This window comes from Tachyglossus aculeatus, chromosome 1, assembly GCF_015852505.1.
Source record: "Tachyglossus aculeatus isolate mTacAcu1 chromosome 1, mTacAcu1.pri, whole genome shotgun sequence".
In the NCBI taxonomy this organism is placed as follows: domain Eukaryota; kingdom Metazoa; phylum Chordata; class Mammalia; order Monotremata; family Tachyglossidae; genus Tachyglossus; species Tachyglossus aculeatus.
This window is the reverse complement of record NC_052066.1, coordinates 40,987,853-41,004,544: the sequence shown is the minus strand read 5'-3', so window position 1 is coordinate 41,004,544 and position 16,692 is coordinate 40,987,853. Positions and strand designations below refer to the sequence as shown.

Genomic DNA, 16,692 nt, shown 5'->3' with positions numbered 1-16,692 from the left:
CTTGATGACCAACTTGACACCCTCAACTCCACTCTCTCTACTGAACTCACCTCTCTTCCTCCCCCATCCTTTCGTTGATCTTGTATCCATAACCCACAGCCCTGGATCACCTCCACAGTCTGCTTCCTTCGCTGCTGTGCATGAGCCTTAGAGCACTGCTGATGGAAGTCTAAATATCAGGGCAACCTCATCCACTTCAAGTTTATCCTTATGTGCTTTAACTCTGCCCTGCAAAACTATTTCTCCATCCTTATTGACACCCATGCCCGTTGCTCTCGCCAGTTGTTCCAAACTCCCTCCTCAAACCCCCTATCCCCCAGTCTCTCCCATCCCTGCCCCTAATGACCTGGATACCTACATTATTGAGGAAATTGAAACTGTCAGGCGTGATCACCCTAAAATCTTTCATGCTCCTCTCCAGGCCCTCACACCTCCTGCCCCTTCTTCAAATCTCCCATCCTTTCCAACAGTATCTCAAGAGGAGATCTTCTGCCTTCTCTCAAAATCCACCCCCTCCACCTGCACATCCGACCCTATCCCTTCACACCTTATCAAAACACATGCCTCCTTCCTTCTTCCATCTCTGACCACCATCTTCAACTGCTCACCCTCCAGTTGCTTCTTCCCCACTGCTTTTAAACAAGGTTATGTCTCCCCTATCCAAATAAAGCCCTCCCTTGATCCTATGTTTTCCTCCAGTTATCACCCTATCTCCCTCCTACCATTCCTCCCCAAACTCCTGGACTGAGTTGTCTACACCCGCCGTCTCAAGTTCCTCTCCCCCAATTCTCTCTGACCCCCTCAAATCTGGCTTCCATCCCCTTCACTCCACAGAAACTGTCCTCTCAAAGATCACAAATGATCTCCTTCTTGCCAAATTCAGAAGCCTATACTTCATCCTAATCCTCCTCTGCCTCTCAGCTGGCTTCAACACTGTCCACTACCCCTTTCTCCTGGAAATACTATGCAACCTCAGCTTCACTGACACTGTCCTCTCCTGGTACTCCTCCTGTCTCTCTGGCTATTCATTCTTAATCTCTTTCACAGGCTCTTCCTCTCTCCTACATCCTAATTAGGGGAACTCCTCAAAGCTCAGTTCTGGGTCCCCTTATATTCTCTAAGTACACCCATTCTATTCTCCATCATTTGCTCCCAAGACTTTAACTACCTCCTCTATGCAGGTGATTCCCAACTGTGCAGTTCCAGCCCTGATCCCTCTCCCTCCCTGCAGTCTCATATTTCCTCCTGCCTTCAAAACATCTCTACTTGGGTATCCTATCATCACCTCAAACTTAACATGTCCAAAACAGAATTTCTTGTCTTCCCACCCAAACCCTGTAATCCCTGTGACTTTCCCATCACTGTAGACAGCACCACCATCCTTCCTGTCTCACAAGGCTGTAAAGTTAACATTATCCTTGACTTCTCTGTCATTCAACCCGTATATTCCACCCATCAGTAAATCCTGTTGGTTCAACCTTCACAGCATCGCTAAAATCATTCCCTTCCTTTCCATCCAAACTGCTACTACGTTAATCCAGTCATTTATCTTAATCCAGTCACTTATTCTATTCCGCCTCGATTACTGTATCAGCCTCCTTGTTGACCTCCCAGCCTCCTGTCCCTCCCCATTCTAGTCCATACTTCACTCTGATGCCTGTATCATTTATCTACAAGAACGTTCAATCCAAGTTTTCCCATTCCTCAAGAATCATCAGTGGTTGCAGGTACTCCTTAGCATCGGCTTTTATGCATTCAATCACCTTGCCCATTCCTGCCTCACCTCACTACTCTCCTACTTTAACCCAGCCTGCACACTTTGCTCCTCCAATGTCAACCTTCTCACTGTACCTAGATCTCGTCTGTCTTGCCATCGACCTCTTGCCCCATCATGTCTCTGGTGCGGAATGCCCTCCCTTTTCGTATCTGACAATTACTCTCCTCACCTTCAAAGCTGTATTGAAGGCACATCTCCTGCAAGAAGCATTCCCTGACTAAGCCCTCATTTTTTTCCCCACTCCCTTTAGTGTCACCCTGACTTGTTCCCTTTATTCACCACCCTGCTAGCCCCACAGCACTTATGTACATGTCCGTAATTTATTTATCTTAATGTCTGTCCCCCCGCAAGACTGTAAGCTCGTTGTGGGCAGGGAATGGCTCTGTTAAATTGTTGTGTGTTATTCTCCCAAGTGCTTAGTACAGTGCTGTGCACACAGTAAATGCTCTAAATAAAGTAGATTGATTAATTGATTAAATTTTGCCCACACACCTCCATTTCAAAGAGAAATTCCTTACTATTGACTTTAAAGCACTCAATCAGCTTTTCCCCTCCTATTTTATCTCACTGATTTCCTACTAAAACCCACTTGACACACTTTACTCCAATGCTAACCTACTCACTGTACCTCAGTCACATCTATCTCACTACTGACCCCTTGCACACATCGTTCCTGTGGCCTGGAAATCCATTCCCCTAAATATCCAACAGAGAACCACTCTCTCCACATTCCAAGCCCTAAGAAAATCACATCTCTTCCAAGAGGCCTTCCCTGACTGAGCCCTCTTTTTCACTATTTGCCCTTTCCTTCTGCAACACTTTAGGTACTTAGGTACTTAGGTCTGTACCTCATAATCTTTTGATATGCACCCCACCCCCAGCTCCATGGCACTTATGCTCATATTCATTCATTCAGTCATATTTATTGAGTGCTTACTGTGTGCAGAGCACTGTATAAATGCTTGGGAAAATACAGCACAACAATGAACAGTGACATTCCCTGCCCACAGTGAGCTTACAGTTTAGAGGACTGTATAGCCTTATACTCTACCATTTCTCCTTTTATCAAATGCCATTGAGTCATTTATTAATAATAATAATAATAATAATAATGGCATTTATTAAGTGCTTACTATGTGCAAAGCACTGGTCTAAGCACTGGGGAGGTTACAGGGTGATCAGGTTGTCCCACGAGGGGCTCACAGTCTTAATCCCCATTCTACAAATGAGGTAACTGAGGCACAGAGAAGTTAAGTGACTTGCCGAAAGTCACACAACTGACAGTTGGCGGAGTTGGGATTTGAGCCCATGACCTCGGACTCCAAAGCACATGCTCTTTCCAATGAGCCACACTGCTTCTCTGCATTTCCGATTCATAGCGACTCTATGGATATATTTTCTCCAGAACATCCCATCTTCGGCCATAAACCATAACCTACTAAGCTATCCATCTAGCTGCTGGTCTGCCTCTTCCTCTATTTCCCTGGACTTTTCCTAGCATTAGTGTCTTCTCCAGAGAATAAGTCCTCCTGATGATATGTCCAAAATATGCTAATCTAAATCAAATCATTTGGCCTTCCAGAGACCACATTTGGAAGGCCAAATACCATGTACCCTATCTGTAACTTATTTTAATGTCTGTCTCCCTCTCTAGGCTGTAAGTTCCTTGTTGGCAGTGATGCTACTTACCAACTGTATTGTATTGTACTGTCCTAAATGAGCCCTGCACATATTAAGCATTCAGTAAATACCATCAATCGATTAATTGATTGAGAAGGGATGTGACAAGTTCTTGGACCAGTGTGGTAGCAGGTTGGATAAAGAGGGAGGGGTGGATTCTGGAGATATTGTGGAGATAGAATTGACAAGATCTAGTGACTGACAAGTATATGCAGATGCAAGGAGAGAGTGGAGTCAAGGCTAATGCCATGTTTGTGGGTTTGAGAAACTGGGAGGATGATGCTGTCCACAGGGGAGGGGAAATGGCATTGGGTGGGAAGATGGAGAGTTTTGTTTTGGGCATGTTCAGTTTGAGGTGTCACTGTGCCATCCAAGTAGAGATGTCCTGAAAGCAGGAGGAGATGCGAGCCTGCAGAGGAACGAGGTTGGGGCTGGAAAAGTAGATATGGAATCATTCAAATCTAGAGATGGTAGTGAAGTCCTGGCAGTGAGAATAAACAGAAAATAAAAGGAGACCCAAAACTGAGTCCAGAAGGAACCCCAGTTAGGTGATGGAAAGAAACTAAGGAGGCAAGAAATAGTGTGGCCTAGTGGATAGAACACAGGCCTGGGAGTCAGGGGAGCTGGGTTCTAATCCCAGCCCCTCCACTTGTCTGCTGTGTGACCTTGGGAAAGTCACTTTTATTTTCTGTGCCTCAGTTACCTCATCTGTAAAATGGGGATTAAGATTGTGAGTCCCATGAAGGATCATAGACTGTGTCCAACTTGATTATCTTGTATCTAACCCCAGTGCTTAGTACAGTGCCTGGCACATAGTAACCACATAACAAACATCATTAAAGAGAAAAAAAGAGCCACCTGTGTATAAACCAGTTTATCCTTAGAAATAAATTTAAAAGGCACTTTAGTTTGAAAAAGGCAGGACCAGGTCTCAACCTGTTTCAGGAGTTGCATATCTTGGAAAACTTAATGAAAAGGGGATATCAGTCTGTCAATTAGTGGCATTTATTGAGTGCTTATTGTGTGCATTGTATTATTCATTTGAGAGAGTAAAATATACTAGAGTTGGTAGGCACATCCCTGCCCTCCAAATTTATAATCTAGTGAGAAAGTGATGTTATATATAACACAGGCTCTGCTCACAGTGGGTGCTGAATAAATGTTCCCGTCATCGTTGACTAGAGAAAGAGGCAGAATGGAAAACATGTTATGGGGAAGAGGTTTGGCCAGTGGCCAGCCTCCAATGCCGCTTCTCAAAGCCCCAACACTCAGAGCTGTCACCTTCGTTACTGCCTTGGAACAGCATAGTGGCTGTAGGTGACAAAGGCCGTTGCTTTGAAAGGACCTCCCATGATCCAGTTTTCACCACTTATTGGGAAGAACAGTAAATTGTAGAGAAGAAGCAGCATGGCTCAGTGGAAAGAGCATGGGCTTGGGAGTCAGAGGTCATGGGTTCTAATCCTGGCTCCGCCGCTTGTCAGCTGTGTGACTATGGGCAAGTCACTTAACTTCTCTGTGCCTCAATTCCCTCATCTGTAAAATGGTGATTAAGACTGTGAGCCCCATGTGGGACAACCTGATCTCCTTCTTTCCCCCCCTCCAGTGCTTAAAACAGTGCTTTGCACATAATAAGCACTTAACAAATGTTATTATTATTATTATTATTATTATTATTATTATTATTATCATTATTAAATTGCCCTTCTGGAAGACCTCACTTGGAGCAAGCAACCTTTCACCAAGAAGGCTCTGGGAGTCTGGCATTGTCACATTCTTAACCTAATAATCAGAATAATTAATATAATAAGAATTGTGGCATGAGACTAATAATGATAGCATTTATTAAGTACTTACTATGTGCAAAGCACTGTTCTATGTGCTGAGGAGGTTACAAGGTGATGAGGTTGCCCCACGGGGGCTCAGGTCTGGTGGAAAGAGCATAGGCCTGAGAGTCAGAGGACCTGGGTTCTAATTCTGGCTCCACCACTTGTCTGCTGTGTTAGGCAAAGCACTTCACTTATCTGTGCCCCAGTTACCTCATCTGTAAAATGGGGATTTAGACTTTGAGCCCCATATGGGACAGGGACTGTGTCCAACCTGACTGTTTTCTATCTACCCCAGTGCTTTGAACAGGGCCTGGCACATAGTAAGCCCTTAATAAATACCATGAAAAAGAAGTAGGTCCTGCTTCCCGAGAAATGTGCTCCTTACTTGACTAACAGGCAGTGCCATATTTTTCTAAAGAGCATGGCACTACAAGCATGTAAAAGAAAAAGAAAAATAGAAGACTTTAACAGTGCATATATTCACCCCTTAATCTGTCTGTGTGAGATTCTCTTCTAAAACAGAGTCTGTGAGAAGCCTGAGTCAATTTTGCCTAGCAGGCTGTGGTTCAACCTCCTAGAGCACGTGGGCAGTGGGAACTCAGTGGATGCATAGGCCAAACTTTTGCACTTGATTTTGACCCCGCCTTCAGCCCCATAGCACTTATGTACATTTCCCTACACCCTGTATCTAATTTATTTTGTCTGTTTCCCCCTATAGACTATAAGATCACGCCTACCAAGTCTGTTGTACTTTCCTAAGCATTTAATACAGTGCTCTGCACACAGTACACAGCATTGTCGCTGACCTCCCAGCCTCCCGTCTCTCCTCAGTCCAATCCCTACTCCACTTTGCTGCATGGCTCATCAATCAACAAAAACGTTCAGTCCATGTCTCCCCTATCCTCAAGAATCTTCAATGGCTGTCCTTCCACCTCCGCATCAAAGAGAAACTCCTTACTATTGGCTTTAAAGAAACTCAATCATCTCGCCCTATCCTACCTCACCTCACTACTCTCCTACCACAGCCCAGCCCACACACTCTGCTCCTCTGGTGCCAGCTAACTCACTGTGCCCTAACCTCTTCTATCTTGCCATCCTTCCCTTTCCCACATTCTCCCCTAGGCTGGAACTCCATTCTCCTCCCTATACACCTGACCACCACTTTCTCCACCTTCAAAGCAACACTAAGGTCACATCTCCACCAAGAGGCCTTCCCAATTAAGCCCTCTTTTCTCTGGCTCCTCTCCCTTCTGCATCATCTGTGCATTTCAATCTCTGACCTTTGGACATTTGATCATCATCATCATCAATCGTATTTATTGAGCGCTTACTATGTGCAGAGCACTGTACTAAGCGCTTGGGAAGTACAAATTGGCAACATATAGAGACAGTCCCTACCCAACAGTGGGCTCACAGTCTAAAAGGGGGAGACAGAGAACAAAACCAAACATGCTAACAAAATAAAATAAATAGAATAGATATGTAGATTTGATGTTCACCCCACCCCCAACCCCACAGCACTTATGTACTTATCTTTAAATTATGTATTATAAATTAATTATATTAATGTCTGTCTCCCCCTTCTATGTGAGCTCATTATGGGCAGGGAATGGATGTGCTAATTCTGTTGTACTTAGTATAGTACACTGATCACCTTGTAACCTCCCCAGCACTTAGAACAGTGCTTTGCACATAATAAGCGCTTAACAAATGCCATTATTATTATTATTATTAAAATGGGGATTAAGACTGTGAGCCCCCCGTGGGGCAATCTGATTACCTTGTTACCTCCCCAGCACTTAGAACAGTGCTTTGCACACAGTAAGCTTAATAAATGCCATCATCATTATCATTATTATTATTATTACAGCACTGTACTAAGCACTGGAGAAGCAGCGTGGCTCAGTGGAAAGAGCCCGGGCTTGGGATTCAGAGGTCATGGGTTCTAATCCCGGCTCCGCCATCTGTATGCTGTGAGAACTTGGGCAAGTCAGTTCACTTCTCTGGGCCTCAGTTCCCTCATCTGTCAAATGGGGATGGAGACTGTGAGCCCCACGTGGGACAGGGACTGTGTCCGGCCTGATTATTTTGGATCTGCCCCAGCCTTTGGTACAGTGCCTGGCACATAGTAAGCACTTAACAAATACCACAGTTCATTCATTCATTTCATTCAATCGTATTTATTGAGCGCTTACTGTGTGCAGAGCACTGTGCTAAGCGCTTGGGAAGCACAAGTCGGCAACATATAGAGATGGTCCCTACCCCACAGCGGGCTCACAGGAGGAGGTGGGATTCCAGGAGGGCTTCGAAAAGGGGACGATTGAAGTCTGTCAGAATTGAAGACATCTTTATCTTTCATTCATTCATTCATTCATTCATTCAATTGTGTTTATTGAGCGCTTACTGTGTGCAGAGCACTGTACTAAGTGCTTGGGAAGTACAAGTTCTTAACTATGTACAATCTAAGCGCTTAGTACAGTAGCATGGCTCAGTGGAAAGAGCCCGGGCTTTGGAGTCAGAGGTCAGTGGTTCAAATCCCGGCTCCACCAACTGTCAGCTGTGTGACTTTGGGTAAGTCACTTCACTTCTCTGGGCCTCAGTTCCATCATCTGTAAAATGGGGATTAAAACTGTGAGCCCCCTGTGGGACAACCTGACCACCTTGTAACCTCCCCAGTGCTAAGAACAGTGCTTTGCACATAGTAAGCACTTAACAAATGCCATTATTATTATTATTATTATAGTGTTCTGCACATAGTAAGTGTTCAATAAATACCCTTGATTAAAATATATGCTGCATAAATACCATTGATTGATTGTTTGATTTTGCCCTATTCTGGGTCCCTGGGGACCTGGGCTCAGGCTTGCCTCTCTTGCTTTGTTAGAGGACCTTTTTAGCCCAGAACAGCAGTCACAATGTCCAGATATAAGAATGGTGATGGTCAGTACCTAGGGGTTCCCTAAGGAGGGTGGGTCTTGGGGTTCAGCCCAGTCAGTCTAAACCTTTAACCGTACCCCGCCTGTGTTAACTGTCAAAAAATAATATCAGAGTCCCTTTGTGAGGAGGGAACATCCCTACCAAATCTGTTGTTTTGTACTCTTCCCAGCACTTAGTACAGTGCTGTGCATACAGTAAGCGCTCAAGAAATATGATTGATCGATTAATACTGCTTCCATCATGGCACAGTACTACACACAAATAGGCATTTAATAAATGCTTATGCTGAAGATCATTGTTCTGGGGTTAGGGCAGTGTTTTAGAAGCCTCAGAGCAAGTACAGTTTCAGTCAGTTAATACCATATTTGTTTCTGTCTAGGCTACAAAGTGGGATGAACCTACAGATTTGTTTTGTGAACGACAGCGGCAGTGATAAGGATAGTGATGCTGATGACAGTAAGACTGAAACAAGTTTGGATACCCCTTTGTCTCCCATGGTAAGTCCACTGGGTTTACAAATGGAAATTCACAAAGATGTGTATTAATAAAGATCATTTTCACAGTAAATATTTACTAGAGTTTTTTTCGTTGATAAAATTGAGACTTCTTGAAAATTATGCAAACCAAAAAGGATAGAAAGCAAATTGTGATTTAGAGTAAGAATTACTAGAGAAAATATACTGATACCATTCAGCTTAGACAGTAACTGAAAGTTGGACATAGCCTTTAACTATTTATTTTGTAAACTTCAGCCAAACTGTTGGTAAAAAGATTACGCTGAACAAGGAAGGATCTTTCCCCATGGAATTTGATTTCTGTGGAATCAATCTGAAATAATATATTGACCCAATGCAAAGAAAGCGTAACTGCAGGGTACAGTACCTTGCTTTTTCACAATTTATGATTGTCCAAAGAGATACAATTTTCCTGATAATTGAAATCAACATAATCAGAGTCTTGTTGCTTTATCTATGAATTGAGGGAAACTGTGCAAACAGTAAACCTGGTTATCTTCAGTAAATATTCACTTGATTATAATGGATCCATTGGAATTGAGCACTGTCCTTCTCCACCCATGCTTTCAAAAGATGATGAAGCTCATAGTACAGTGCTCTGCACATAGTAAGTGCTAACTAAATGCCATTGATTGATTGATGAGCAGGAAAACAACCTAGTCATTTAATCTTATGCTGCATTAAATGTTCATTTGTTAAAATAAACCCTAGCCACACTCCAGTGCCACATTTTATAATTGATACATCTGGTTATTTCTAAAATTTGTCATCACGATGCAAGGTGTAGCACCCTTTTTTGAAAGCTGTTAATGGCATTGTTTTCCTTATTCACTGTTCAGACTGAGCTGTAACAACAGAAGGTCTTATGAAAGGTCTATGTCTCTGTGGCCCCTATGTCTCTGTGGCCCTGTTAACTTCATATTTGGAGGAATTCTTTGTTGTTCTGGTTTGATAGCTGTGGGACACCATGTGGGACAGGGTCTGTGTCCAACCTGATTTCCTTATGTCTACCTCAGCACTTAGAACAGTGCTTGGCACACAGTAAGTGCCTAAGAAATACCATTATTATTATTATGATATGCAGACTTGATTACTGGAGAAGCAGCGTGGCTCGGTAGAAAGAGCACAGGCTTTGGAGTCAGAGGTCATAGGTTCAAGTCATGACCACCAACTGTCAGCTGTGTGACTTTGGGCAACTCACTTAACTTCTCTTTGCCTCAGTTACCTCATCTGTAAAATGGGGATTAAAACTGTGAGCCCCCGTGGGACAACCCGATCACCTTGTAACCTCCCCAGCGCTTAGAAAAGTGCTTTGCACATAGTAAGCGCTTAATAAATACCATCATTATTATATTATTATTACTGTATTTACCTCCTCACTGACCTTTCTGCCCCAAGTCTCTCCCCACTCCAGGCAATTCTTTACTCAGATACCTGAAGCAGCACGGCCTAGTGTGTAGAGTTCGGGCCTGGGAATCAGAAGGTCATGGGTTCTAATGCCGGCTCCATCACTTGTCCGTTGTGTAGCATTGGGCAAATTACTTCACTTTTCTGTACTTCAGTTCCCTCATCTGTAAAATGGAGATTAAGACTGTGAGACCCTTGCGGGACAGGGGTTATATCCAAACCAACTTGCTTGTATCCACCCCAGTGCTTAGTACAGTGCCTGACGTGTATTAAATGCTTAACAAATACCACAATTGTTATTATTACAAAAGCACCATTATGTGTACATCTCCCCATTCCTCACAAACCTACACTGGCTACCTTATTTCTGACTGCAGTAATAATAACGGTAAATGTGGTGTTAAGCACTTACTAAGTGCTAAGCACTGGAGTAGATACAGTCAGGTCAGACACAGTCCCTGGCCCACAAGTCTGAGTGGGATGGAGAACTGGTACTAATTTCTCACTTTACAAATGAGAAGACTGAGACAGAGAAAATAATGACTTTCCCAAAGTCACATAGGAAGCAGCATGGCCTAATGGAAAGAACATGGGTCTAAGAGTCAGAGGACCTGGGTTCTAATCCCAGCTCCACCACTTGTCTGCTAGGTGAATTTGGGCATGTCACTTAACTTCTCCATGGCTGCTACCTTATCAGTAAAATGGAGATTTGAACTGTGAGCCCTATTTGGGACAGGGACTGGGACAGTGTCCAACCCGATTATCTTGTATCTACCCCCAGCACTTAGTACACTGCCTAGCCCGGAGTAAGCATTTAACAATTACCACTGGAAAAAAAAAGTCACACAGCAGGCTAGTGGTGGAGTCAGGATCAGACCAGGTCCTCTGCGCTCCCAGGCCCATGTTCATTCAATCGTATTTATTGAGCACTTACTGTGTGCAGAGCACTGTACTAAGCTCTTGTACTAAGGACTTGTCCTTTCCACTGGGCTAGAAAGTTGTAACCACCAGCTTTAGGACACTCAATAAGCTCCCTCCCATAGAGCTATTCTCCTACTACACCCCAGTGCACACCACTCCTCCAGCCAACCTACTCACTGTGCCTCATTTTCTATCAACACCCCACTTCTCCTGGAAACATTATCCAAGCTTGGCTTCACTGACACCATTCTCTCCAGGTTCCTCCTGTCCCTCTGGCTGCTCATTCTTAGTCTCTTCTGTGGGCTCCTCTTCTACCTCCCACCCCTTAACTATGGGGGTGTCCATCAAGGTTCAGTTCTGGGTCCCCTTCTCTTATCCATCTACACCCACTCCCTTGGAGGAGTCATCTACATGTGCTGCCTCAAATTCCTCAATGCCAACTCTCTCCTAGACCCCCTCCAATCTGGCTTCCGTCCCCTACATTCCACGGAAACTGCCCTCTCTAAGGTCACCAATTGACCTCCTGCTTGCCAAATCCAACGGCTCCTACTCTATCCTAATCCACCTCGACCTCTCAGCTGCTTTCGACACTGTAAACCACCCCTTTCTCCTCAACACGCTATCCAACCGTGGCTTCACAGACTCTGTTCTCTCCTGGTTCTCCTCTTATCTCTCTGGCTGTTCATTCTCAGGCTCTTTTGTGGGCTCCTCCTCCCCCTCCCCCTCCCATCCCCTTACTGTGGGGGTTCCTCAAGGGTCAGTTCTTGGTCCCCTTCTGTTCTCTATCTACACTCACTCCCTTGGTGAACTCATTCGCTCCCACAGCTTCAACTATCATCTCTACGCTGATGACACCCAAATCTACATCTCTGCCCCTGCTCTCTCTCCCTCCCTCCAGGCTCGTATCTCCTCCTGCCTTCAGGACATCTCCATCTGGATGTCTGCCCACCATCTAAAACTCAACATGTCCAAGACTGAACTCATTATCTTCCCTCCCAAACCCTGCCCTCTCCCTGACTTTCCCATTACTGTTGATGGCACTACCATCCTTCCCGTCTGACAAACCTGCAACCTTGGTGTCATCCTCGACTCCGCTCTCTCGTTCACCCCTCACATCCAAACCGTCACCAAAACCTGCTGGTCTCACCTCCGCAACATCGCCAAGATCTGCCCTTTCCTCTCCATCCAAACCGCTACCCTGCTCGTTCAATCTCTCATCCTATCCCGACTGGATTACTGCATCAGCCTCCTCTCTGATCTCCCATCTTCCTGTCTCTCCCCACTTCAATCCATACCTCACGCTGCTGCCTGGATCGTCTTTGTGCAGAAATGCTCTGGGCATGTTTCTCCCCTCCTCAAAAATCTCCAGTGGCTATCAATCAACCTACGCATCAGGCAAAAACTCCTCACCCTCGGCTTCAAGGCTCTCCATCACCTCGCCCCCTCCTACCTCACCTCCCTTCTCTCCTTCTACAGCCTAGCCCGCACCCTCCGCTCCTCTGCAGCTAATTTCCTCCTGTGTCTCATTATCGCCTGTCCCGCTGTCAACCCCCGGCCCACGTCATCCCCCTGGCCTGGAATGCCCTCCCTCCGCACATCCACCAAGCTAGCTCTCTTCCTCCCTTCAAAGCCCTACTGAGAACTCACCTCCTCCAGGAGGCCTTCCCAGACTGAGCCCCCTCCTTCCTCTCCCCCACCTCCCCGTCCCCATCCCCCCGCTTTACCTCCTTCCCCTCCCCACAGCACCTGTATATATGTATATATGTTTGTATATATTTATTACTCTATTTATTTTACTTGTACATATTTATTCTATTTATTTTGTTAATATGTTGTGTTTTGTTGTCTGTCACCCCCTTCTAGACTGTAAGCCTGCTGTTGGGTAGGGACTGTCTCTATATGTTGCCAACTTGTACTTCCCAAGCGCTTAGTACAGTGCTCTGCACACAGTAAGTGCTCAATAAATATGATTGAATGAATGAATGAATGAATTTGCTCCTTTGGCTTCAACTACCATCTCTATAATAATAATAATGTTATTTATTAAGCACTTACTATGTGCAAAGCATTGTTCTAAGTGCTGATAATGATTATTGTATTTGTTAAGTGCTTACTATGTGCCAGGCACTGTACTAAGCGCTGGGGTAGATACAAGCCAATCAGGTTGGACTATGCGGATGATTCCCAAATCTATACCTCTAGCCCTGATCTCCCTCCTCTCTGCAGTCTCAGATTTCCTCCTGCCTTCAAGAAATCTCTACTTGCATGTCCTATCAACACCTCAAACTGAATGTATCCGAAACATAAGTCCTCATATTCCCACCTAAACCCTGCCCTCCCGCTGATTTCCCCATCACCGTAATCAGTCTATAATTATTTACTGAGCGCTGACTGTGTCCAAGGCACTGTGTTAAGCACTTGAGAGAATACTGTTTAACAGAGTTCATTCATTCATTTATTCATTCAGTCATATTTATTGAGCACTTACTGTGTGCAAAGCATTGTACTGAGCACTTGGGAGAGTACAGTGTAACAACAACAGACACATTCCTGCCCACAACGAGTTCACAGTCTAGAGGGGGAGACAGACACTAATATAAATAAATAGATAAATAAGTAAATAAATTGCAGATATATACATATGTGTTGTGGGGATGGAAGTAAAGATGAATGAAGGAACAAGTAAGAGTGGCGCAGAAGGGAGTGGGAAGAGAGGAGAGGAGGGCTTAGTCAGGGAAGGCTTCTTGGAGGAGGTGTGCCTTCAATAAGGTTTTGAAGTGGGGGAGAGCAATTATCTGCCTGATCTGAGGTGGGAGGGCATTCCAGGCCGGAGGTAGGATGTTGGTGAGAGGTCGGCGGCAAGATAAAATGAGAATTGGTAGACACATCCCCTGCCTACAACAAATTTATAATCTAGAAGGGGAGACATACATTAATATAAATAGATTAAATTACTTTAGACAGCACCATCATCTTCCTTGTCTCACAAGCCCATAACCTCAGCATTATGCTCAACTCATCTTTCTCATCCAACCCACATACTCAAATCTGTCACCAAATCCTGTCAGTTCAACCTTCTCAACATTGCTAAAATCCATCTTTTCCTCTCCATTCAAACTGGTACCATGTTAATCCAAGCAGTAATCCTAGCCCTCCTTGATTACTATATCAGCCTCCTTGCTGACCTCCCTGCCTCCTGTCTTTTCCCACTTCAGTCCATACTGCACTCTGTTGCCCAGATCATTTTCTACAAAACTGTTCAGTCCATGTTTCCCCAGTCCTTGAAAACTTCCAGTAGTTGCCCGTCAACAAATCAGTTTAAAAGCATTCAATCACCTTGCCCCTTTTATCTCATCTCATTTCTCTCGTACTACAACCCAGCCCACACACTTCTCTCCTCCAAAGCCAACAAAGTTACTGTACCTCCATCTCGTCTACCTCACTGCCAAACCCTCACCCCCATTCTGCCTCTGACCTGGAACTCCTTCCCTCTTCATATCCACCAGATGTTCACTCTCCCCACCTTCAGAGCCTTATCGAAAACATCTCCAAGAAGCCTTCCCCAACGAAGCCCTCATTTTTCTCTTCTCCCACTCCCTCCTGCACCCCCCTTGCACTAGACTTTTCTCCCTTAATTCACCTCACCCTCCACCCTACAACACTTATCCATAATTCAATTTATTTATATTAACGATTGTCTCCCCCTCTAGACTCTAAGCTTGTTGTGGGCAAGGAACATGTTGTGGTAGTACCGTGGTCTGGCCTTTTCAGACCACCCTGTCTGAGCCTGTTGGTCTGTTTTATTGTCTCACGACCACCTTGCTTAAGTGAACAGGAGTAACTGCAGTGACTAGAGTGCCTAGGAGAGGTAGAATACCAAAGGGATGAGATATGATGGGCCTTTAGGCCTGGACTTCATTTTGTCTGGCCAAGTCACCGTTTACACAGGACGGGCACATCATGTATCCTCTCCTCCTTTGTGCATCCTGTCCCGATGTCTGCTTTATCATGAACTTGGCGTGTCAAGGTCTGGAGATAGGAGCAAACTGTTCCTCCGTTAACAAGATCGGGACCCCTCGCCGGCTTATCATCAATCGTATTTATTGAGCGCTTACTGTGTGCAGAGCACTGTACTAAGCACTTGGGAAGTACAAATTGGCAACATATAGAGACAGTCCCTACCCAACAATGGGCTCACAGTCTAAAAGGGGGAGACAGAGAACAAAACCAAACATACTAACAAAATAAAATAAATAGAATAGATATGTACAAGTAAAATAAATAAATAAATAAATAAATAGAGTAATAAATATGTACAAACATATATACATATATACAGGTACTGTGGGGAAGGGAAGGAGGTAAGATGGGGGGGAAGGAGAGGGGGACGAGGGGGAGAGGAAGGAAGGGGTTCAGTCTGGGAAGGCCTCCTGGAGGAGGTGAGCTCTCAGTAGGGCCTTGAAGGGAGGAAGAGAGCTAGCTTGGCGGATGGGCAGAGGGAGGGCATTCCAAGCCCGGGGGATGACGTGGGCCGGGGGTCGACGGTGGGACAGGCGAGAACGAGGTACGGTGAGGAGATTAGCGGCGGAGGAGCGGAGGGTGCGGGCTGGGCTGTAGAAGGAGAGAAGGGAGGTGAGGTAGGAAGGGGCGAGGTGATGGAGAGCCTTGAAGCCCAGGGTGAGGAGTTTCTGCCTGATGCGCAGATTGATTGGTAGCCACTGGAGATTATTGAGGAGGGGAGTAATATGCCCAGAGCATTCCTGGACAAAGATAATCCGGGCAGTAGCATGAAGTATGGATTGATGTGGAGAGAGACACGAGGATGGGAGATCAGAGAGAAGGCTGATGCAGTAGTCCAGACGGGGTAGGATGAGAGCTTGAATGAGCAGGGTAGCGGTATGGATGGAGAGGAGAGGGCGGATCTTGGCAATGTTGCGGAGGTGAGACCTGCAGGTTTTGGTGACAGCTTGGATGTGAGGGGTGAATGAGAGAGCGGAGTCGAGGATGACACCAAGATTGCGGGCTTGTGAGACGGGAAGGATGGTAGTGCCATCAACAGAGATGGGAAAGTCAGGGAGAGGGCAAGTTTTGGGAGGGAAGACAAGGAGTTCAGTCTTTGACATGTTGAGCTTTAGGTGGCGGGCAGACATCCAGATGGAGATGTCCTGAAGGCAGGAGGAGATGCGAGCCTAGAGGGAGGGGGAGAGAGCAGGGGCAGAGATGTAGATCTGGGTGTCATCAGCGTAGAGATGATAGTTGAAGCCGTGGGAGCGAATGAGGTCACCAAGGGAGTGCCTGTAGATCGAGAACAGAAGGGGACCAAGCACTGAACCTTGGGGAACTCCCACAGTAAGAGGATGGGAGGGGGAGGAGGAGCCTGCAAAAGAGACTGAGAATGAACGACCGGAGAGGTAAGAGGAGAACCAGGAGAGGACGGAGTCTGTGAAGCCAAGGTCAGATAGCGTGTTGAGGAGAAGGGGGTGGTCCACAGTGTCGAAGGCAGCTGAGAGGTCGAGGAGGATTAGGACTGAGTATGAGCAGTTGGATTTGGCAAGCAGGAGGTCATTGGTGACCTTTGAGAGGGCAGTTTCCGTGGAATGTAGGGGACGGAAGCCAGACTGGAGGGGGT

The 16,692-nt window shown here is 45.6% G+C and overlaps 1 protein-coding gene across 4 annotated transcripts in view; it reads left to right on the top strand.

The window, feature by feature from the left end:
- The window catches only part of LOC119930739 (schwannomin-interacting protein 1), an 823,807-nt gene that overhangs the window by 791,375 nt on the left and 15,740 nt on the right, over nt 1-16,692 (top strand). For all 4 annotated transcript variants that reach the window (XM_038749357.1, XM_038749365.1, XM_038749386.1 and 1 more), the window contains one exon: nt 8,600-8,717. In XM_038749357.1, the coding sequence (XP_038605285.1) occupies nt 8,600-8,717 (118 nt within the window). The remainder of the gene's footprint in view (nt 1-8,599; nt 8,718-16,692) is intronic.